Raw genomic sequence first — 24,279 nt, 5'->3', positions numbered from 1 at the left:
AGCATTTTTCATCTGTAGATTGAAAGCACTTTTCAAAGGAAGGGTGGATAGATTGTCCACATTTTACAGGTGTGGAAATTGAGGCACAGAAAAATGCAGTGTGGTTCCATTTAATTTAAATGCTGTTACTTGTTTCTTCTGAGGTTGGAAATCTCATCTCAAATTCCCAGAGGATAAACAAAGGCTGAGCTCTTTCAAGTTATTTGAAAGTTGGGGGGAGTGGATGTTGGGGTGCATGGAGGGGAGGTAAACTGCATCAGATTGTTCCAAGCAAAGAGGTAAACTTTCAGCAGCTGTTTCCTAAACCCTGCCAGGCCTTTGTCTAAAACTTGAGCGGTTGATTCATAGGCTGAAAAGAAGCAGCAGATTATGACCCTATGAACATGTCTACAGTGATTTTGTTGTCTGGTTCTGGAATGTGAACAGCTGAAATCTATTCACATTTGGATTAGTTTCTAAAATCTTATTGCTTCAAGCCCTAGTTCATGTGCTGGAGTTTCCATAGAATTTTAGGATAATGGCTGAATTGTCTGTCTTAAGCATTGTTCTATCTAGAAGTGTTTCAAGGGAAGCTTTTTCAGGCTTAATATTGTTTTCTGACTCTTGATGGAGACTGATCCACATAGAACTTAGTTTGAGCTATGATTATATGTGAAACTCCATCCCTTTGTCCTCCACAGTAAATATAGAAAGTAACTAGTATCCTACTCAGAGACTTGCTTCCCTGCAAAAAATACTAGAGCAGTTTTGGAAGATCAAGGTAGAAAACACCTTGTGGATGAAAGGAGCAGAAGAAAACAGTAATAAATGTATGGAGACTTAGAACCGTAACATTCTAAGTTAAACCACGAAACATGGAGAGAACTCAAACAAGTCAAATGAAAACTTTGGCTAATCCTGTTAAGTACATACTGATATATTTGAGGCAGTGGGGCTGCTAATGGATGTCCCTGACGATCAAAAGTGTATTGATCGGGGATGTACTGATCCCAATAGATGATGTGCACACAGAAATAAATTAGCATTCTGCTGTGTTTTTATCTTGATTGCACCCAGATGGATCAGCACTTTTAGCATAGCAGTGATTAACAATATTCTGAACTAAGCAGTATTTAGGAAGTAGCAGGCTTGTGTTGCTATTATCCCCAGAGGCTTATACCAAGTAACCTATGAAATTGTTCAAGAATGACCACCTAGAAAAAGAAATCTGGGTGGTGTTGAATGGCTCTGTGAATGCATGGCAGGAAGTTGGTACAAATTTCAGCAGCTTCTGCCTAAATATCTCCTATTTCTGCAAAAATTTAACTCTGAGGCATTGGGTTGCTTTTACAGTGAACGTGTGATCAATAAAGAAACGGAGTACCTGTGGCACCTTAGAGACTAACAAATTTATTTGAGCATAAGCTTTCGTGAGCTACAGCTCACTTCATCGGAAAGCTTATGCTCAAATAAATTTGTTAGTCTCTAAGGTGCCACAAGTACTACTTTTCTTTTTTGCGAATACAGACTAACACGGCTGCTACTCTAAAACGTGTGATCAATATACATATTCACGTGTGACTTTCGTTTTTTCTAGTCTTAAGTTTGTATAACTAAAAATAAAGTGACACAAATTTTAGATTTGGAATCCACGAACCTATAACAAGCCACATTTGTTACAGAGAGGAATGTTTTAGTGACCTATATTTTAACATATTGTGTTTTTTTAAAAAAAAAAAAAGTCAAACTTTCTCTTTGCTAGAAGGATTGAGAATCTGTCCAGAAAAGTTGCAATCAGTGTTTTTGTGCTGGTATGTACATTCTTTAGGCTGAAAGATGCTGTCATTTCTATAAAATACTGTTTCATAATCTGCTTAAAAATAAATTCCATTTTAGTAGCTGCTATAATCTTTGGGGATACAGCATGTAGGGCATTCTTGTGGTAGTTAATCGTATGGTGTTCTTTAAACCAGTAATTTTGGAGACATACAAAACATCTGAATAGGTTAGTTTTTATACTTGTGGAATTTAGCTAGCCAATCTCTTTGAAATCTTAAAAATTATGCTCATTGGTGGACCTTAGCGCTGACTTGAAAACCTTTGAAATATTTAATGAGCAGCATGAAACATTACAAATAGGTTTATAAAATCAACTCTAGTCATCATCCAGTGAGCAAAATAGACTAAATAGCAAGCAATGAGGGGAATTACGGAAGGAATTCTGCCCTTGATAAAAGCATGGAGAGTACTTTGGTAACTTCCTAGTTAGATTAAATATTGTACCTCATTAGTATTTATGTGCTAACAGTATTTGTTACTGTGACAATGTAAGCTAAAAGGTATTTGGAACACCAGCATTTCAGTTTGCTTTTTTGAGCATCTAGTGTATTTGCAGTACAATAACCAAGCAGAAAAATCATTAAAGGAAAAAAAAAATCAGAGCTTAGTTACATTTTAGATAGTGAAGTACTTGCTACAGGACTCTGCTTTATCCTTGAAGACCTTTTGGGAACGGGAACTAGAGATGAATTTGGTGACTCGCTTAGGCTGTGACTGCACTAGCACTTTTGTCGGCATAACTTATGTCACCCATGGTAGTGAAAAAATATCTCTAGTGTAGACATAGCCTTAATTAACAGTTTCCCACAGGAATTAAATTTTTTCTATTTTCTGCACTGCTGATAGCTTGATTCAAAGTAAAATTTAATGTTTGTTTTGTAGCTTAGCTACCTGAGATTCCCTCTTCCTATTTGGTACCACAGTAGTGGACTTCAGCTGAAAATAGTGCACTGGTTTATACGTATGGGAGCTGTGGGCAGAGTTTTCAGTGCACTTTAGAGCTTGGTTTCTACTTTAGGCTTTTCAGAAAAGCAGTGTAAATTATGTTGTTTTAAGGGGCATATTACTTCAGACAGACCAAAGGAAGAGAAGATTCAGTAATTTCTTCTATTTGTAAGATGTTACTCTTCAGTTGAGTTAAGCATGGGACCTCATTTCACTCGGCCTATTTTTTCATTTAAAGTCAAGACTTTTTCAGTGCTTTCAGACATACTCCTTGTAAGTAGATGTAAGGGTTATAATGTCATTACTGTGGAGCCACCTTCTGAATTTACTGCATCTTACCTTCTCTCAACTTCCAGGTCCTTCTTTATAAACATGGACAAGTTATTCACTACAGTTATGGTGTATCAGTTGTGAAAATTCTGTAAGTTTGATAGGCAAATACAGAACTTCCTCTCATATATTTAAGACCATTTGCTGCATTTATGAAAAACTAGTTTGTCTGAACTAATTTTCTCTCTTTTGTGAGCTAACGTATTTAGAATGAATCACTCATGGCATTTTAGAGTTTATACTGGCAACTTTTAAAGTGAGGTTGAATTAGCAGGAAAATCTTTCTTTAAACCTCAGAACATAATGGGGGAGAAGTGCACTTCAGAGATTCAGAACTTAAACTGCTTTGAATATTTGTAAAGTGCCATAAAGTCCCTGTTGTGCTTGCTAGTATTTTTATCTTTAAAATAATGGAAATGGAAACCTTTTAATCCTTCACTATGTATATATCTGCAAATGTTTAAAAAATGTAACTGTGTACTACTACAAAACAAGGTGAAAATATGCAAGCAAGTAATTTGTATCAGACACAAGCAATCTTGTACAAATCCTCAGACACATATGGAGTACATAAAACATAATAAGGAAAGATAACTATTAGTCCCAGAAAGAAACTCCACACAAGCTTTAAACAGTATGATAGTCTTCAAATATGAAAAATATATTCTCATTCAGGTGAGACTGAATGTTCCCAATTCAGTAAAAAAAAATTAAGTGTGAAGAAACAAAAATCTTGATACTCAGATCTGAAAAGAGGAAATTTCTTTCTTGCTAGAGTAACTTTTGCTAACATAAGGAAAGATGCTTATTTACCTAAGATGTTACCCCAGTTGTCTAAACCTAATTCATTCATAATCAATTGTAGATAAAGAAACAATAACTACCTTTGTTGAGGCATGGAATCAGAATCAAGAGTATTTAAAGGGGTCTTAAAGGAGATGCAACAAAAAAAGTTTAGGAATATGAAGAAGAGCATCAAAATCAGTGAGTTTAGTAGACCAAAAACCTCTAGTTGAGATCCATTTATCAGAAATGCCACCAAATACAAATATTAAAATATTACATGACTTTCAGTCTACTGGATTCGTAGTGGAAGTTTGTTTTCAAAATTATCACTTTGCCTTCTAGAAGTTGCTTTCCTCAGTCCTTTTTAAAATAAAAACAAATCAGTGTTTGTATATTCTTGAATATAAGTTCTCACTACAAGCTTATTTTTTTGTCAGTGTTAGCTAAAAAGATCACTTTGGGTACGTCTACGCTGCACGCTTCTTATTGCAGCATGTAGAATACATACAGTGCAAGCCTCCTCTAGTATGGGTATACGTTGCAATGTAGGCAAGCACAGATAGGCCGGAGCCCTGGGGATATGTACCCTACACCAGGGTTTCTCAACCCATGGGCTGGGACCCAAAACTGAGTCGCCAGAATGTTTCAAAGGGTTGCCAGGCACCTCCTGTGACTCCAGTCCCATGAGGCTGGCTGGGCTCGCCTCCCTGCTCTAGACACTGCCACCTCTGGGGTCCCAGCGCCACTCAAATTGAGCCCAGCTGTTATGATGAAGGGAGTCTGGGTAGGCCAAATTTGAGGGAATGGCACTGCAACCCTATGAGACGGGTCACAACTCCACTCTCACAAATTTGGTCGTCGGGGGGCAGGGCCAAACGGGAGCAGCGCTGCAACTCCAGAGGTTGCAATGCCAGAGCGGAGAGCCAAGCCCAGCCAGCCCAACAGCACAGAAGCTGCAGGAGCCATCACTGTGAAGTGAGTGCCATGTAGGACCCCACTTCCTTGGGGGGCAGGATCTGACAGAAACCACCCGAGGGCCTCCACCCACAGACTATTTACTGTGTCACAACTGCCATAAACATTTACAAATGAGTTCTGAGCCCAAAAAGGTTGAAAACCACTGCCCTACACAGCTCTCTACATGCATGAGAAGCACCTAGGATTACCAGATAGCAAGTGTAAAAAATCGGGTTGGGGTAGGGTTGCCAGGTGTCCGGTTTTTGACCAGAACACCTGGTAGAAAAGAGACCCTGGCGGCTCCAATCAGCACCGCTGAACGGGCTGTTAAAAGTCCAGTCGGCAGCACAGCGGTGCTAAGGCAGGCTCCCTGCCTGGGCTCCATGTGGCTCCCGGAAGCAATGGCATGTCCTCCCTCTTGCTCCTACGCGTCGGGGCAGCCAGGGGGGCTCCACACACTGCCCCTGCCCCAAGCGCTGGCTCTGAAGCTCCCATTGGCCGGGAACAGTGGCAAATGGTAGGTGCAGGCGCAGTGCCTGCGGATGGTGTAGTGTGCAGAGCTGCCTGGCCACTCCTCTGCGTAGGAGCCAGAGGGAGGACATACTGCTGCTTCTGGGAGTTGCCTGAGGTAAGCCTAGCCTGCACCCCAACCCACTCCCGCTCGGAGCCCTCACCCTCCCGCATCCGAACCTCCTGCCCCAGCCCTGATCCCCCTCCCACCTTGTGAACCCCTCAGTCCCAGCCCAGAGCACCCCAAGCTCCTCAGCCCCGCCCCAGAGCCTGCACTCCCAACCGGAGGTCTCATGCACCCCAACCGCATGCCCTAGCCCAGAGCCGCCTCCTGCACTCCAAACCCCTCAGCCCAGACCCCCCCTTCTACACCCTGAATCCCTCATGCCTCTTATGCCCCTCCCGCAGCCCAGCGCTCCCTCCCGCACCATGAACCCCTCATTTCTGGCCCACCCCGGAACCTGTGCCCCCAGCCCAGAGCCCGTACCTCCTCCCAACCCCCTGCCTCAGCCCAGAGTCTTCTCCCATACTCCGAATCCGTCAGCTCCACCTCCCAGCCTGGAGCCCCCTCCTGCACCCCAAATCCCTCATCCCTGGCCCCACCCCAGAGCCTGCACCCCCAGCTGGAGCCCTCACCCACTCCCATCCCAACCCATTACCTCCCCCCAGAGCCCCCTCTCACACCCTGAACTCGTCATTTTTGGCCACACCCCCATCTGGAGCCTTCACCCCTGCCCCCGCCCAGTGAAAATGAGTGAGTGAGTAAGGGTGGGGCGAGCAAATGACAGAGGGAGGAGGGATGGGGTGAGTGGGGGGTGGGGGCCTAGAAGAAAGGGCGGGGCTTCGGAGGAAGGCTGGGATGGGGGCAGGGCAAGGGTTTTCGGTTTTGTGTGAGTAGAAAGTTGGGATGTAATAGGCACCTATATAAGACAAAGCCTGGAATATCGGGACATCTAGTCACCCTAGTAGCACCTCTCCTGTCTCCACTTCTCTTTTTAACCATGTAGTGTCTGTCCCTCTTCCTCCTCAATGCAGGGAAAGGCTCCGGCAGCTCCCTGCTGCCAAAACCTTTCCCTGCTGCCTCCCCGCTATCAGAGTCTTTCTCTGACACATTTAGCTACATGCATGCTGTAGCATGTAGCTACTCGGACACTACATTCCATCTCCAGTAGGTTGCCGTGTAGACATACCCTTTGAGTCATCCCCCTTTCTTTCCTACATTTGGAAGTCTCTTCACAGCTCAGGATTTGAAGCCTGCAGAATATTTGGATAGTTGTATTGCTAGTAATAGGACCTGCGTGGATTCTGGATGAGCAATTTCATTTGTATTCTTCATCTTAAAGTTATACAGGCATAAACCTTTGCCAGCTAGCTATATTTTTATAGAAATCTGCAGCTGGGAAGTGTGTGTGTAAAATACATTAGTAGTAAACTTGGCAGTAAAAATTTACTTTGAAACAGTAAATTGCTGGATGGCTGTTAAATGGATATTGGCAGCTGGCTCTGGCAGATAATCTTCAAACTGGCAGTTTTAGTGTATATTTAAGCTGAACTGTTTGGGCATGAATGTAATGTTGCACCCATGTAAAGCAGAATGCTTCTACAACTTGTTTAGTGGAGAAAAGTGCTATCCTATATAGTACTTCACAATTACTCGTATAAGTTTGTCACTTGGAGGTTACTTCTAATTAAAATAGACAGTTGCTTAAGAGCACTTCTGACATTTGGCTAGAAGTCCCCAAAGCTGTGAACAGTGCTATCCTAATGTATGAACTGTGAATGGGGCACCTTCTAATTCAATTATATATGCATTTGGAATGTTATATAACATAATGACATATAATATGTGTTAAACTCTTGCTTTCTACTTTCCTGGTAAAGTTACTTAGATGATTTCTGTTAGCCACCATTCATTTTATGGTTCTTCCATAAACATTGTGCATAATCTGTATTGCTTTTTGACATTTTTGCTTTTGGAGACAAACCAAATATACTCTGAAGACCTGTGGAGCAGGAGTTCTCAAACTTCACTGCACCACAATCCCCTTCTAACAGAGAAGTTGCGACATTACCAGGGATGGAGGAGCACAGCCCGAGCCCCGCCGCCCTGCGTGGGCTTGGGCTTCAGCCCTGGGTCCCAGCAAGTCTAATGCTGGCCCAGGCGACCCCATTAAAATGGGGTCCCGACCCACAGTTTGAGAACCACTGCTGCAGAGTAATGGCATGTTATCAATAAATACTGTTTCCTACACAGAAAAGGTGAACAATACCGTGAAAACCACAGTATATCTTCTGTCCAAACCAAATATATGGTTGTGATGGCATGTACTTGCTTTGAACAACTATTCTTTTTAAAAGACCACATTATTGCTTATCTTTTAGAGCTATAGACTAATTCCAAAGCTGAAATGTAATATCATTTTAAAAGTTGTTCTGTTTTTTATACTAGCAACAACTCGGGTAACTGGATTTACTTTGAAAGTGGATTCAACAATGATGTAGAAAAGAGATGGGCAGTTGGTAATATTAAATGAGCAAGAATAAATGAAACCTACTGTACTTTTCCGTTTTGTAAATTGAAGCAGTGTGAAGCTTATGCACTTTGAAATATTTTGTTAAAATCGTGGGGATGCAGGAGAGTTTTTGTGTACAAAATGGAAACGATGGGGTGCTTGAACATTTGGACTCCTTTTTAATAATAGAGAAATAAATCTAATAGATACTTTCCAGTTACTGTTATACATACTGATGTTCCAATCATGTTTGTGAATTATTGGAACTTAAATATTTGGTATAATCTTTTTTTTTTTTCTTCCTTACAATTTTTAGGTAGACCATTAGGCTCCATCGCACTGAATTAACCTGCATTCAAAGCTGTCTACCTGCAGTAATTCGCTTTGGTTGCAAGTGAACATGTCTCAAGTTCAAATTCAGAATCCATCTGCTGCTCTCTCAGGGAGCCAAATCTTGAATAAGAACCAGTCTCTTTCGCAGCCTTTGAGTATTCCTTCTACCACTAGTTCTCTGCCCTCTGAAAATGCAGGTAGACCTCTTCAAAACTCTGCTTTACCTTCTGCATCTGTTACATCCACCAGTGCAGCTGCAGGTAAGCTATATGTTAATGAATGTCTATATTTCTCAGCCTTGTACTGTGGTCTGATACAGCAGGTTGCAGACATATAGGAACTGTTTTACAAACATTACTCTAAAAACTGTGTTCGCCACCTGAGTTGGCTTCCATGTTTTATCCCTGTTTTAAGATCATAGTTTTAAGTGAAATTGTTTTAAACAGATCTAAAAATAGCTTTCAAAAGTTTTGAGAGAATGAATTAAAAATATCTATTTAAAATTATAATAACTGGATGATTTTGTTGAAGGAATTGACAGCAACATTTTAGTCAGTGTTCTTTCCATTTGTTTTTAAATACAATATTTTAAACTGACTGCATTCTTCAATTCACATATAACAGCAGGAGGATTGGTGTGTGAGCAAAGACCTGCACCTTAGACCATCCCTGACAGGTGTTTGTTTAACCTGTTCTTAAAGACCTCCAGTAATGAGAATTCTACCCCCTCCCCCCCCGAAAGACTATTCCCGTGTTTAACTATCCTTATATTTAGAAAGGTTCTCCCCCACCCCCATATCTAACTTAAATCTCCCTTGCTACAGATTAAGCCCATTACTTCTTGTCTACTCTCAGTAGACATAGAAAACTATTGATGACCATCCTCTTTATACATGCCCTTAATATGTTTAAAGACTGTTCTCAGGTCCCCGCCTTAGTCTTCCTTTCTCAAGACTAAGCATACCCAGTTTTTTAACCTTTCCTCATAGTTTGGGTTTTCTAAACCTTTGTCCACATTCTTTCTAAAATGTGGCACCCAGAATTGGACACAAACTTCTGGCTGAGGCCCCACCAGTGCTGAGTAGAGTGGGACAATTACTTCCTGTGTCTTACAAACACTTCTGTTATTACACCCCAAAATATTTGCCTTTTTTGCAACTGCGTTGTATCTTAAATCATTCAGTTTGTGATCCCCTATAACTCCCTGATCCTTTTCAGCAGTGCTACTGCCTACCCAGTTATTCCCCATTTTGTAATTGTGCATTTGATTTCTTTTTCCTTCCTAAATGGAGTACTTTGCACTTGGATAATGAATAGCATAATCAAACTTTTTCACAAAGGGGAGATACTTAATAAGGGTTTTCCTAGGAAAGTGGGAACAGACCTGAAATGGAAAGGATGATATGGCTAGGAAACTAAATTAAATGCTAGAGAACTTGTTTTTGGTTTAAATACATAGCATATGTAGGTTAAAATTAATGTAGAGTTTGCATGGAGGAAAAATGAATGAATACAAACCAGAGTAACATAGGAAAATAGATTCCAAAGAAACCAAAAAGCCCAGAAATAAGAACTGACCCTTCTGGAATTGTCAAAACAAATGAACATTATGATGCACAGTTAGAGAACGTCTAATGTATATTGCGTAGGTCAGACTCAAGGCCTCAGCCTCCTAAGCTTTAAACCAGATCAACATGTACCTGGGTAGATGTCTGAAAGCAAATTGCCATTTGATCCTTCCTCTTAGTTTCTGTGACAATTATAGCATTTTCTCTTGAATCTTGAATTTAAATGCTTTCCATTCTACATACCATGGTTAGAGATCTCCACATCCACAGATCCGCTGGTTTGAGACCTAGTTAGAGGTCTCTATCCCAGCAAATAACTCTGACAGTAAAGTAGCATGTTCCCCGTGAACCAGCATGGATTGCAAGCTTCTATCAGTACTTCCATAAAGATGCAGAAAATGAATTGTTGAATCTTTGGTAACTTTTTAAATCTGGACTATCCGTAGTCTTAATTATGATCTAATAATTTGTGATTTTTGCCTTATCATTCAGCTCCTTCTAACATGGCAAACCCCAAAGAGAAAACCCCAATGTGTCTTGTGAATGAGTTAGCCCGTTTCAACAAGATTCAGCCTGAGTATAAGCTTTTGAGCGAGCAAGGTCCAGCTCACTCTAAGGTAAATATTGCTCATATCACTTATGCATTTATATTGACAAGTAACTTTGTGAGTGGAAAGGCAAAATGTCTAGCTCTTGTGCAAAATAATCTACTGTAGTAGAATTATGGATAGTTTAATGGAACACTGAAAACAATTTAAAGCCTTAAGTGGTTTACAATTGCAGTCCAGCTTTTTTAGTACAGCCCTATTGGGTATGCTGAAGCATATTACGGTTGAGCTGGGGATGTTATCCCATGGGTTAAAACTTCTCCAATGCTTATTAATTGTTTTTAAAGCTGCTTATTGTAGTTGTTGCAGGAGATGCGTAACATATTGTTTGAGACTTACCCTTAACTGTACACTACTTACTTTTTTCCATTGTCTGCATTGTGGTCATGGCCTTAACATACAGTGTTTAATGGAGTATGTGTTAGCAGTCAGTTTCTATTATAATACCCAACTTTGAATTGTTACAAATGTGTGTTATGCTGAAAATTCCCTTGTTCTCCTTGCTTGACAGTGATTTTATTTTAAAGTTTGACCTAAATTCCATTCCCCAAAAAACTGTACCTTCAGATGCAGTAAAGATGGCTGAGATTTGTTGTGTCCTGCCCCCTTAATGAGAACTCAAGTACATTTGATTGTGGTATGGGAATAGTAAGTTAATAGGAAAATCACTTCTGGGAATACTCAGTTGGCTACCTAAAATTTTAGAAGTAAAGACAGTCCCTTTTCCCCTTGTACATAACTGCACATTTTCATTGACCAGATTGTGCTACTCCTGCTGGAACAGTTTAATCTGGGAGAATTGTCTGAATTGAATGTTTTCAAAACTTTTCTGAAAATTAGAATTGGAGAGAATCATGGGGTCCCTAGAATTTTTGCTGCATTCTGCAAAGTGTCAATATTCATTTAAAGTAGTGCATTTTCAATGCTTGCTTTCACAGATCACTTCACCTTTATCATAGGCAATGCAGTGCATTAGAAGTGCTGTAAGAGCTTTTAATAGTCTATTCTCAAGCATTAAAAGTCTGAAATAATGCCTAAAGCAGAAGTGGGCAAACTACAGCCCGCAGGCCACATCCGGCCCATGGGACTGTCCTGCCTGGCCCCTGAGCTCCTGGCCCTGGACGCTAGCCCCTGGTCCCTTCCCCGCAGCCTTACCTCACCGCACCACCGGCGCAATGCTCTGGGCAGCATGGCTGCAGAGCCCAGCCTGACGCAGTGCTCTGTGCTGCGTGGCTGCCTGTCCTGGAGTCAGAGGGTGGGATATTTCCCAGGGAATGCCTGGCTGCTAAATGATGAACTAGCACTCGGCTGAACCCTCAAGGATTAACACATTGTTGTTAATGTATCCTCACACTCTACAAGGCAGCATGAATGGAGGGAGGGGAGACGGCATGGCAGAGAGACCCCCTGTGTATGTGCGATGTGCATTGCCCCTTTAAGTAGGATGACACCACTCAAAGTACACTGCCTTTTTAAGTAGATCAGCAAGTTGAGACAGCAGCTGCTGCCAGCAAGCTCCCTCTGTCCTGAGCCCTTTTGTGTCCCACACACCCTTTGCTCTGTGGAGGTGGGGTACAGGAGCGGGGGGAAGGGGGACACCCTGACATTAGCACCCATCTTCTCTCCTCCTCCTTCCCCCTGACCCTGCAAAGCAAGCAGGAGGCTCCTGGGAGCAACTCCAAAGCAGAGGGCAGGAGCAGCACACCCCAGTGGGCGGAGGGACAGCTGAACTGCCTGGTAATTGATAGCCTGCTGGGCGGTTGCCACACAAGGAATTTAAGGGAGTGGGGAGCTGATGGGGGGCTGCTGGTCCACCCAGGTTCCAAGCCCCCACCAGCTAGCTTCAACGGGTTGCTCTTTCTGCAAGCAGTGGACAAAGCAGGCAGCTGCTAAACAACATTTAAGGTAGCATTGCAGAACTTCAAACTAGCATGTTCTCTAATTGATCAGTAACGTTTTTAAATGGGAGAATGTTAAGTGAGGAGTTACTATACCCTGTTGTACTGACAGTGAAGTGCAATTTACTAGAATCCTGCTTTCTAGATGGTTGAGAGCAAGATTTTAGTAAATTTCACTTAACTGCAAACACACAATATAGTGGAATCTAATAGGGCATTAATCCACTTTGAAATAAATTACTTTAGTATTCAAGTCTTCAGTGCCTTATGGAATTAGTGGTGCTCAAGGTTTAAAAATATTACATTGCATGGACCCATTTGTGTACTTTCTATGCCATAATATTCCACTGAAATTTTGGCAGGTTGTAATAAATACTTCGTTTCTTGAGTGTCTGCTGTTAGCATTCAAATGCCTACCTTAAAAGGCTGTAGCAAATATACAGGAGGCTTGTGATGATGCAAAAGGAGTGTAGGGAAAGGAGTTAGAACATTAAACTTTTTTCTTTAGTAAAGCTCTGCATTTTGTGGATCCTGAGGCTAAGACCTACAGGGAAAATCTGGTGAAATGTTTTTATCTGTTTAAGTTGCTTTAGGCAAGAGGTCTATGCTGTAGTAGTGATTATGAATATCATATGCACACGTTTTCAACTTGTGGTCCACGGACCCCTAGGTGATCTGCAAACTGTGTTTTAAGATTTCCAAAGGGGTCTGCAATCTCCATTTGAAATTTTTTAGGAATCTGAAAAAGAAAATAGGTTGAAAACCACTGCCCTAGGAGAATATGCTTAGGTGTGATTATTTTTAAAACTTATTAAATTGATTTTGCTCCAAGATCAACACAATTCCAATAATTTTTGTCTAGTGTCTTAAGCCATAGATTCCATGTGCAAAGCAGGAAAGGGTTACATTTTTTAAAAATGAGTATTTGGGAAGAATAATCAAGGCATATACTCATTTGCATTGTTACTCTGATGAAAATTAAACTTACTTAACCTGCTGTGGATGTGATTCACTTGTGAAAACTAGGCTAATAGGTCTGTCCTTACCCCACTTTACTTACAGTGACATATTACAAAGTTTCTGTAGTTTTTACACTTGTGTAAAATAACTGTTTGTTTTATCACCATATGGGGCTGAAAAAATGTGCACCTATGACAGTGATTTCCCAAACTTTTTCTGTTCCCCTTTCCTCGTCCTTCTCCCCCCCCCCCCCCCATTACCCATAATGGAACTTGTCCACCTGGGACTGTAGCCGGGAGCTGAGGCCGGAGCTGGGACTGGGTGGTGCTCTTCCCCCTTCCTCCCATCGGGGGCTGGCCTGGGCCCCACCATGTGACACCCCCCGGAATATTCCTCCATGTCCCCTCTTGCGGGGCATGCCCCACACTTTGGGAACCACTGACCTATGACAACATAAGAACTGTTATTTCTTAGTGCCTTACATATCTTTGTTCTGACCTCTGAAAAATGTAACCCAAATTGAAAGCCTAAAGTAACAAGTGAATGTCTTATGCCAGAGGTTCCCAAATTTTTGTTACTGCATACCCCCTTCCAGATCTACCAGCTGCCCATGTACTCCTACCCGTCTCATCACTGATACTTTTTTCTTCCTAACATTACCTGTCTTTAGCCATCTGTCCATATTTCAGTTATGTACAGATATAGTTAGTGTGGCATGTACAACTGAAAAAACAAAAAAACAAAAACAAAAAACCCTGACTAAGTTCAGAGCTCAGTTAGACTAGGCAGTTGCTGGGCAACTGAGCCCATGCTGTACAGTGATTGGAGGTGAGGGTTTGTATATCAGCATCTCTGTGTTCTTATTGGTACATCTTGGTCAATTAACTACCATGTTTTATATAACAAATGCCCCCACAGAGTTTTAAAGTTTCGTTTGAGTAGCCTATTATGAACATGCAATAAATAAAATCCACCATTACACAATTTTTCCTGCATTCCCCCAGAGATGTCCCGTGTACCCCCGGGGTACATGTAGCACACTTCGGGAACCCCTGACTTATGCAATATAAAATGTAATTCTACATAAGCAGTCTGCAATTTGAGAAGATTTAGGAGAATCCTATTGGCATTATAAACATTAAAATCATACAATAAATTTCTCACTGTAACAGCCCTTTGTGTAGCCATTACCTATCTACCTACATCTGTGCACATCCTTCAATTCAGACTCCCCAAATGTCTTGCAGTGGGCAGCTGTGTGGTTAGTACTGTTATAACAGTTTTTGTTAATCCCTGCATTCAGTAGCCCAGGAAACCAAAAGCGCAACTTCAGCTACCATGTTGACAAGGCTTTATTTAAGTTGTACTTAGTAGTAAATAACCTTTCTGATTGTAGCAGAAGGCATATTAAACACATAAGAGGTCCTAAAAAACAATGCAAAATGGTGATGTCAGTTATAATAAAGAACTTGCACTTCTTGTTTGTAGGTGTTTACAGTGCAGCTGACTCTTGGGGACCAGCACTGGGAAGCTGAAGGAACTAGTATTAAAAAAGCTCAACATGCGGCAGCTGCCAAAGCTTTGGAAGGGACAAAATTTCCTAAACCTACAGCTCGCCCGTCTCGTAGTGAAGGAAAGAATCCAGGTATTTTCCAGGACAGGCTCTTTAAAAATGTGTATAGGATACCCACATCTGAACTTGGTATGTATAAGTTGCTTAAGATTGTACTTGCTTGGTGATCTTGAAGTGACATTCTATACAGTCAGTGGCAACTGTCAAAATACGCGAGATCTTCATCTTAATCTAAAGGTCACCTGTATGCAATATGGAATTGTTCAAATGCCTCTGACCACCAGAGAATATTTTGAAGTGTAATTTGTTCCCTATACCTAGATATGCATTGTAAGTTTTTAAAGAAACTTCAGTTTCAATTTTACTGTTTGTATTTTGCCATCTAACACTTCAGTTAGAGTATGCTTGTAAAGACTGATTTGCCCATGGATAGATTTTTTTTTTTTTTTTTACTGTAATTGAATTATGGTGAGGATAGATAAGATTTTTTTTGCTTAGGCAGGTAAATGTCTTTGGCAGTTCTGAAAACCTGATTTTTGCAGCTTCAGAAAGTGTTTTACTTAGTTTGGTTTCTACTGACATTTTCTATCAGGTACATTTTGAAGGATTTTATGAGAACTTCCAAATATAATCAAAATACATGCATAAAATTTGTAGTACTGGATGTAAAATTATTGTAGTTGGCATTTCAGTTAAAAGGCTTCAAATTGCTAAGTCAGCATTTAAATGGGACCAGTGTGTTGAAAATAAAAATATTCTGATTTCACTCAGCTTCTGTAGTAAGAATTTTTTGTAATTGATAAAGTGAAATCTGAATAATCTTCTTTCTTTTACTGCATGCTCTTGACTTAGCTTTATTTTCTGTATATTCTGTATCCAAGACTTTCCAGTCAAATCAGTACATTAGTATAACTGATACTAACAGTTGGTAATTAACCAACAACATCAACAAAATTAGTACAGATTTTAAAACCGCAATACGAAAGATAAAAAACATTCAACCCTTCTCCTAAATCACACTTTTAAGACACTCTATAAAACAATTAGAGCCCTGCGTGGATACAAAATTTATATCTGTGGATATAAAGCGGATATCAGCGGAGCTGCAGTGCTGTATCGGGAACCGCAGCGGCAGCAGCATGTTGGACTGTCGCTCGCAGGAGCCAGCGCCCAGCCTAGGCAGCTCCTCTGGCATGGCTCTTCCGCCCCCAGCCCTGCCCACTGGGGCAGGCACCAGGCTCACCAGCAGCTGTCCCTGGTCATGCTGGAGACACACACTGCTGCATGGAAGGGACTCCTGCCTGGGAGCATGCGAGGCACTTGTGCACACCTGCATGACCAGAGACAGTTGCCAATGAGCCTGCTGGCTGCCCCAGTGGGCAGGGCTTGAGGCGGTACAGCCACTCTGGGTGAGCTGCCCAGGCGGGGTGCTGGCTACTGCGAGTGATGGCCCGACATGCTGCTCCTGTTGCCGCTGCCATTCCTGGTACAGCACTGCAACTCTGCAGATATCCACATCTGTGGATATAAATTTTGTATCTGAACAGGGCTCTACCAAGTATAATTAAATGATAAAAATCATGAATAAGTTGAGCCATTTAGCCCATAAAGAAGATGAATTTCACACAGCTCTTTCTTTGTATTTGTCACTGCCTAAGCAAATAGGGCAACTGCTCATATAACCAACACATTATCACTACATAATAAATATTCTTCTTAGAGTGTTTGTCCCTCTGTGTATTTCGCTGTGGGTACACATGTGCCCGGGGCCAGAGAATTTTGAAAGCAATGTCCAGTAATCCACACATGCTTCCTTGCCTATCCCATGCCTTTGACTGAAGAGATAAAGGGTGCCGTGGACTCTCTGCCTCTGCAGTTCCTTCTAACCTCATATGGTCCAGGTCAGTGTCCAAAGCTTTGGTTTATCCTTAATTTGTGAATATGTATCTGTAAATCGTTTTAGAAGTTTATAGAGTTTAAAGTTTTATCTGATAGTTTTAGTGTTTTAGTTAGCTTCCCTCACATGGGGAGCCCTCCCAACCCCCATACCCTGTTTTGGGTGCAGGACTCCCGCTTCAAAATTTGTGCTTCCTGCCCATGCTGCTTCTTGGTCAGCGATGACCACCAACGCTGCTTGTACTGCCTTGTGGGAACCCTCATTGCAGCAAGGTATAGTATCTGCCATTCATTTCCCAGTTGTGCTCGGGAAGGGCGTCAATTTTGCCTTAAGCACCTCGTGGAGAGGGCCCAAAGACTGCATTGGACCCAGGCCAGCAAACCCACCAGACGTAGTCCCAGCTGAGCAAAGAATATACCTCCTGCCACAAGGTCTAGCTCAGGAATGAGGGAGTCTACCCCTTCAGATCCATCATCAGGGTCTGATTGGGAGAGCAGGGAGCGTTCTCAAAAGCATGAAACCAAATCCTTCTAAGTGGATTTGGAGGCGAAGTAGGATTCTGCCTAAACCGAGCAAGTGTCTAAGATCAGCCCAAGAGAAGTTAGGATGTACTAAGTCTCAGGGGCATGACCAGAAAGCCCAAAAGTCCAAGGCTCCATTGGCACCAGATTGCGATTCAGCAGCAATGGTGCCTCCAGTATCGCCCAGCATAAACCTGGGGTCTGCTGGCACTGATGAAGAGCAATCACCAAGACCCTTGGCTAGCCGGGGTACTGAGTTCGTCTTCCATGGCCGTAGCACCAACTGTCCCTTTTACAGCTCTGTTGGTTTGGGTGGACAGGACCCCTCACTCCAGGAAAAACCAAGTCCTGCGCTCCTCCTGAGGACGTCTTTGCTCTCCCAGATCTGATGTCTCCTACTCCGTCAAGTTCCTCTTTCTCAAGAAAGATCCTAATTCCATTCAAGAGCCAATTTTTGGGAGGAGTCTGTCTCCCATTCCGTCTTCGGGTTATGACTTCCCTCCAGCGGCACTATAGATACTGCCAGTGGATCTGGAATTGGCTTTCTCTTCCTCGGGAGATTCTGAACTGCATGATGAAGTGCTATTTCATCCTCCAAGGCGTCTTCCCAGACCCAAGGCCTAGACCAGCTTGGGATCAGCCTGCACCTCATCACCTGCCTTTGAGCCATTGTTAGTCTATGCCATGGGGACCTCTGCAACCCCCATTCAATCTATCCTGTTGGCCGTAGTGGCGGCTTTGGACTTGTACCATCCTGTAGAGTTGGTTCGTTCTGCTAAGGAGTGGTCTCATTCCTCCCCTCTGAGGGGGGCAACCGGAATTGCCTCCTGATTCAATTGAAGAGGAGTAGTACATGCCTGATCCAGCAGTTCTGCCGGAATCAATAAGGTTGTATCTTTGTCCCCAGATGAGGCTGTGGCTCTGTCTCCATCCTGCTCTTCAATCAGCGATAGATGCAGCTGATAAATCTTCAAGGGCAATGGCTACTGCCATTGTAATGTACAGGGAATCATAGCTTCATGCGTCGGGGTTTCCCAGGGAGGTTTAGAACACCGTTGAGGAACTTCCCTATGGCGAGACTCATGTACTTAACCAGAAGATGGATGAGAAGGATTCCAGGGCCACCCTTTGCTCCCTGGGGATATATACTTCTGTTCCAAAATGAATATTTCATAGGCAGTTATACAAGTCTAGACTGATGGCTCAACAGTTCTGCCACCAGCGACCTTATGAGCCATTCCATAAGAGGCAGTGGGTTCAAAAGCCCTACTTCCCCACACCTTCCTCAGCAGGTTCGTCCTCCCAATCCTAGCCCTTTGAGTGTTGTTTTTGATGGCCGCTCAAGAGCTGCAAATCATTAAATCCAACACCTGCCAATCTCCATGTACTGTTTGGGGGTTGTCTTTTTCCACACCTGGAGTGCAATAACAAACACATGGGTGCTGAACGTCATCCATTCTGACTATATGATAGTTTGTGTCTATGCTGTGCACCCCATTTCCCTACCTTTTTTCAGAAGCCTCGTCATGAGAAGATTCTCAAACAAGCAGTAGAATCCATCTTAGAATGAAGAGTGATAGAGCAGGTTCCTCTTCAGTACCACATTTTTACTGGACGTACTTCTTTTTGGGTATTAGGAAGAGTGGAGACCCATTCTTGATCTTTGCCATCTCAACAGTTTTATTTGCAGATTCAAGAATCACATGGTCATGTGGTCATCTATCATCCCATCCCTGGAACAGAGAATGTGGCTTTCAGCTCTTGATATGAAGGATGCCCACTTTCACATAGACATCTACCCTGCTCAAATGTTTTCTCAGATTCATGGTGGGCTTCGACCACTTTCATTATGAAGTACTCCCTTTTGGCATTGCTTCCGCCCCCAGGGCCTTTATCAAGGTATTCTCTATAGTGGCAACCTATATCCGACACACAGCCTATATACCAAAAAGCCTGTGCATCGACTTTGGAAATGCTGCAACTCCTCTCCTCATTGGGGCTCAGTGTAAATTTTGAAAAGTCCATCCTCATCCCAGTGCAAACTTTAGACTTTATTGGTGCATCCTTAAATTGGATCCTGGCATGGGCTTACCTGCGGATGGACAGGTTTCAGGCTTGGCTTCAAACAATGTACTCATCAAACCACCAATCTCAGTGCCATAGTGACTGTTCCTACCAAAATAATATCATCCCTGCAATGGTGGAAGAATCCCCTTCAGGTATGTTTGGGTATTTACTTTCTTTCCTCCCCTCCAGACAAGGGCGATCATTACAAATGCCTCCCTGTTGGGTTGAGGAGCTCACATGGACAACTGTATAGTGCAGAGCACCTAGATATCTCGAGTTTCCAGGATGCACATCAAAGTTCTGGAATTGTGAGCAGTTTGAAAGACTTGTGTTGCCTTTCTCCCATTCATTCAAGGTCGCCATGTCCTCAGTGTAGGACAACATCATGACTGTCTTGCATCAACAAATGTGGGGAGCAAAATCTGTCCACCTGCATGCAGAACTGATGAGCTTGTACAATTGGTGCATCAGCAGTCAGATCACCCTGTGGGCAGTCTACCCCCTGGGAAATCAGAACGTGCTAGAGGACTCTTTCAGCAGACATTTTGCTGTTAGCCACAAGTTGGTGCTACACAACTGTGTGGTGAACCATATCTTTGGTCTCTACGGGACCCCCACTAGGGACCTGTCTGCCTATCAAATGAACGGGAAATACAAAATACACTGCTCCAGAAGCCTAGGTTGCCACTCACAGGGTGCGACTCTACTTCTTCCATGGTCAGACCACCTGAACTATGCCTTCCATCCACTACCACTCCTACCTCTGGTCTTACAGGAAATTTGGCAGAACAGGGCATGAGTCATCCTCATTGCCCACAACTGGCCCAGATGGTTTTGGTTTATGGAGCCTCTGTGCATGTCATCTTGGGCACTGATCGTTATTATTATTATTTATTATTATCATTATTACGATATTTTCCAATCTCCTGACCCAAGCATCCCAACCCCTGTCCACTTCACCTCAGGGTGTAGTTTTTGGATGGGCATCATCCGTAGAATGATCACATTCTGGAGAAGTACAGAGCTTCTTTTCTAATAGTAGAAAGGAGTTCACTAGAAAATGTCATGTAGCCAAGTGGAGGTGTTTTTCTGTCCGGGCACAGACTGTGTACCCTCAGAAGCAGAGGCTCTTCCTCTTATCTTTGACTATATTCTTTCCTTAAAGACACCAGATTTGTCTATTGGCTCCTTAAGGGTCCAGTTGGCAGCAGTCAGTGCATACCATCCACCTTCTCGAGAGAGAGAGAAAAAATAGCCTGCTTAATCACATTTAAATCTTGTTCTTTCGTTACTCAAACCATTAGTTTCTTGTTTTCATGTCTCTCCTATCCATGAAGATTGCATTCCTGGTAGCCATCACCTCACCTGAGAGGGTTAGTGAATTTGGAGCCCTGTTGGTGGAGCTCCTTATGCTATATTCTGTAGGGACAAAGTTTCATTACCTTTGTGTCCTAAATTAATCCCCAGAGTAACTTCAGAGTTTCACCTGAACCAGTCAATTCGTTTACTTGTATTCTTTCCAAAACTTCACACATCCTTAGAAGAAAGGAGGCTCCATTCCCTTTGCATTTGGTAAGCCTTGGCCTGCAAAGGACAAAAACAATCAGTCTCCCAGACTATTTGTCACCATAGTGGAAAGAGTTCAGGGTCAGGCTAAAGCCTGTTAAAGAATCTCTCAATGAATCTTGGGTTGTATTTTGTGCTGTCAGCTGTCTAATTTCTCTCTCCCTCCCTCCATGGGATAAGGGCTCATTGCACAAGAATGCAAGTGACATCTGTGGTATCACTTCAGGAAGTGCCTCTACTTGATACCTTCAAAGAAGTTATGTGGAGTTCTAGCCACACATTTGTGAGACTTTGTGCTTTGGTCCAGGACTCCTCTGATGCATCCTTTGGGATAGTGCTCCTTGTTTGGTTCTGCAATCTGCATCTTTAACCGTCGTCCTCATGAGTACTGCATATGAATCACCCACAGTGGAATACATGTAGGGACCAGCACTTAAAGAGAAAGTTACCTTGTAGTAATTAGAGGTTCTTTGATGTGTGGTCCCTGTCTGCATTTTACTACCGTCCTCCCTCCTCTGCTTTGGATCATCTTTTTGTTTGCAATGGAGAACGAACTGGAGAGGGGATAACTGTTTTGACCTTTTATGTCCTTGGTTGGAGGCATAAGGTGAACCAGGGCGCGTGTGTGGATGAAGGGATTCTGCTTTCAAAATTCTCTGGCTCCAGACACATGGCGTGCACGCTTTCGCACAGTGAAATGGAGAGAGAGACCGCACATCTGGAAGAACATCCTGTTAGTATAAGGTAACTATCTTTGTCTTCTAGTTTTGGCCCAGATGCTTTGTTTCATTGGGTCCAAAATTAGAGAGCCATTTATTTCTTAAATGACAATAAAATTACAAGCTAGTGTAGCAAATCTTCAACCTGTCCAGACCCACCTGGAGGCAAACAGCTGTGCCTCTTAATGCCATTTTATATCCCTTCCAAATAAACCAACTGCATTGTTTGGAAATGGAGAACTGTAAAGGCCCTCTTTAGCTTATTGTTCATAATTTCCAAATATTTCTTTCCAGTTAAATGCCAAAGGTAAAATTATACAGCTGTTTGTTAATATAAAAGAAGGTACCTCTTGGGAAAGAAACCTGCATTTTTTGTGTGGTTTCGCATAACGTTTGGTAGTATTGGATAAAGGAAGTATCCTAAAAAGTATCAGAACCTAGAAAGCTCAATTGATTGCAACAAGACTTGCCAGTCCAATAGCAGTACTAGATTGCTCTGGGATCCATTTTATGTATGTGGTAAACTTTTTGTACATGCTTTCACTCATACTCATATTCACAAATTCACTACAGATTATTGTGATGTGTGCACCAAGAATGTAGTCCCAGTCTGTCCTGGTTTGAGATTTTTACCTGATTTTACTCTGCCTTGACACTTACAGTTATACTCTATATTTCTATTTATCTAGATAGTGTAACCCCCACAGTGGAGCTAAATGCTCTTTGCATGAAGCTGGGAAAGAAACCTATGTACAAACCTATTGACCCTTACACAGGGATGAGATCTACCTACAACTATAATATGAGAGGTGGTGCTTATCCTCCACGGTATGTACTACAGTTTTTCAGTTTTATAATCAGTCCCATACTCTTTGAGTTCCTTTCTTTAATATGCATGCATTGCTGCTGATACTTTTTAAATAATATCTCTAAAAATAAAACATGCCTTAAAGGAACACTCAACTTTAGCCAGTATATTCTTCAGGAACCACTCCTACCCCAAGTACCTCTGCAAGTTTGTTTTTTACAATCATATTTTCTTTAAATTTTTCTCTTTACTGTGTGGAAAAAATCCAAAGCAGGGAAAGGAGCTAAACAGTGAAATGGTGCAGTTCAGAACATATTCATTGTTGTTTCACTAAATAAACTGAAAAAATTTCCTCTAAGTTATAATCTTAGGTGTGAGGAAAAATAGGGAAAACATTTTTAGACATGTTTTATTCTGAAGTTGGCTGTATGCCTTTAAGTATTGACTTTGGTCTGAAATACTTGAGTATAAAAATCCATTGTTCCTTGCTTCGTCATTTGTCAAGTGTATAAAAACTTAATTTACTATGCTATCATTCTCTGTGCTTCAGAAGTATTAGAAATGTGTTTAACTTACGAGTGTAGATATTCTAAGTATTTTAAAAGTCCTACATTAGTCATTCAGAGTTAACAGTTAATGTATTCAAATTGGCTCTCTACTATAGGAGTTTATTGTTGAGCTTCAGTTACTGAGACTCTCATTAATAGATAATGTTTAACCCTAAATGTTGACTTTGTAGCTTACCAGCAATTTTCAGTCTGGCAAACTTGCCTTTCTAATTTTAGGTACTTTTACCCATTTCCTGTTGGACCCTTACTTTATCAAGTTGAGCTCTCTATTGGAGGACAGCAGTTTCATGGGAAAGGAAGAACAAGACAGGCTGCTAAGCATGATGCAGCTGCTAAAGCACTGAAAATTCTGCAAAATGAGCCCCTGCCTGAGAAACCAGAGGTAGGAATTAACCTGAAAATGTCTGAAGTGAATTGAGGTACCTTAAAAGTGGAAATGCAGTTTTAAATATTCTTTGCTAGTTTAAAAAGAAACTGCACTTCTTGGAAGACTTAATTTTAACAGCTTAACACTTGTGGTATCTAATGGAACCACTTATAGGACAAATAGAACTACATCTACACAATCAGGGTTTCGTAGTGTGAGGTCATATTCATTGCTTTGTGCTGTCATAATTCCTGTAGCATTGTCACCAGTAGATTGATCCCTGATGGGTGATAGGCAGCAGGAACAGATAAACTGCTAACATTTAACTTATGACGGTGTGCTTGGTGCTGTACAAACTTATGGCGAGAGGTCTCTCTCACAAGCAACTTGCAGCTTAGTTCAGATACCTCTGGTACATAGTGTCTCTATGAGTTTGACATGATGTAGGAATTTTTGCCAAGAGTGTGGATAAACACTGTAGAAGTTTGAAAAGGTTTAGAAGAATGGGAGGCTGTTGGAAGATTAAGGAATTGCATGGAAGATGCATGAAGAGGTGCAGGTGTGTACCTGGGAGGTGCATTTCTAGGTATGCCTTGGGGAAATTTTGTGCATCTGTCTTAAATGTTTATGCTTAAACTTGTATATTAAGTACCCAAAGCAACAGTGCATACTTAATATATATTTTAAAAAAGAACAGATATGTGCAGGGCTTCAAAGGTGAGGAAGAAATGCCTTAAGTCAATTTGGATGATGGAGAATTCAGAGTGGTTTGAACTGAGTGACATGACTAGAGATAAGAGAGATTTTAGCTGTTTTCTGTATGGACTGGAAGAAAGAAGCTAGGGGTCGGAATGAATTAGCTTGCAGTATGCAAGGCCAGAGATGACAACACATTGGTATTTCGCTAAGTCTAGTACTAAAAATCAAACCAATTTACCTGCAAATTTCTGCCTTAATAGATCGCAA

The 24,279-nt window shown here is 41.9% G+C and overlaps 1 protein-coding gene across 14 annotated transcripts in view; it reads left to right on the top strand.

Annotated features, from left to right (window-relative positions):
• The window catches only part of STAU1 (staufen double-stranded RNA binding protein 1), a 55,414-nt gene that overhangs the window by 10,004 nt on the left and 21,131 nt on the right, over positions 1 to 24,279 (top strand). For 8 of the 14 annotated variants that reach the window (XM_038369487.2, XM_038369486.1, XM_043496056.1 and 5 more), the window contains 5 exons: positions 8,176 to 8,452; positions 10,253 to 10,377; positions 14,715 to 14,871; positions 22,259 to 22,397; positions 23,163 to 23,328. In XM_038369487.2, coding sequence (XP_038225415.1) covers positions 8,260 to 8,452; positions 10,253 to 10,377; positions 14,715 to 14,871; positions 22,259 to 22,397; positions 23,163 to 23,328 — 780 coding nt within the window. In that variant the 5' untranslated portion in view covers positions 8,176 to 8,259. Of the gene's footprint in view, positions 1 to 8,175; positions 8,453 to 10,252; positions 10,378 to 14,714; positions 14,929 to 22,258; positions 22,398 to 23,162; positions 23,329 to 24,279 lie in introns of all 14 variants that reach the window. The other 6 variants (XM_038369484.2, XM_038369485.2, XM_038369490.2 and 3 more) reach the window with 1 other exon arrangement.

Source organism: Dermochelys coriacea, chromosome 13, assembly GCF_009764565.3.
Source record: "Dermochelys coriacea isolate rDerCor1 chromosome 13, rDerCor1.pri.v4, whole genome shotgun sequence".
Lineage (NCBI taxonomy): Eukaryota > Metazoa > Chordata > Testudines > Dermochelyidae > Dermochelys > Dermochelys coriacea.
Note: the sequence above shows the minus strand (reverse complement) of the source record. Positions and strands in the feature narration are given on the sequence as shown.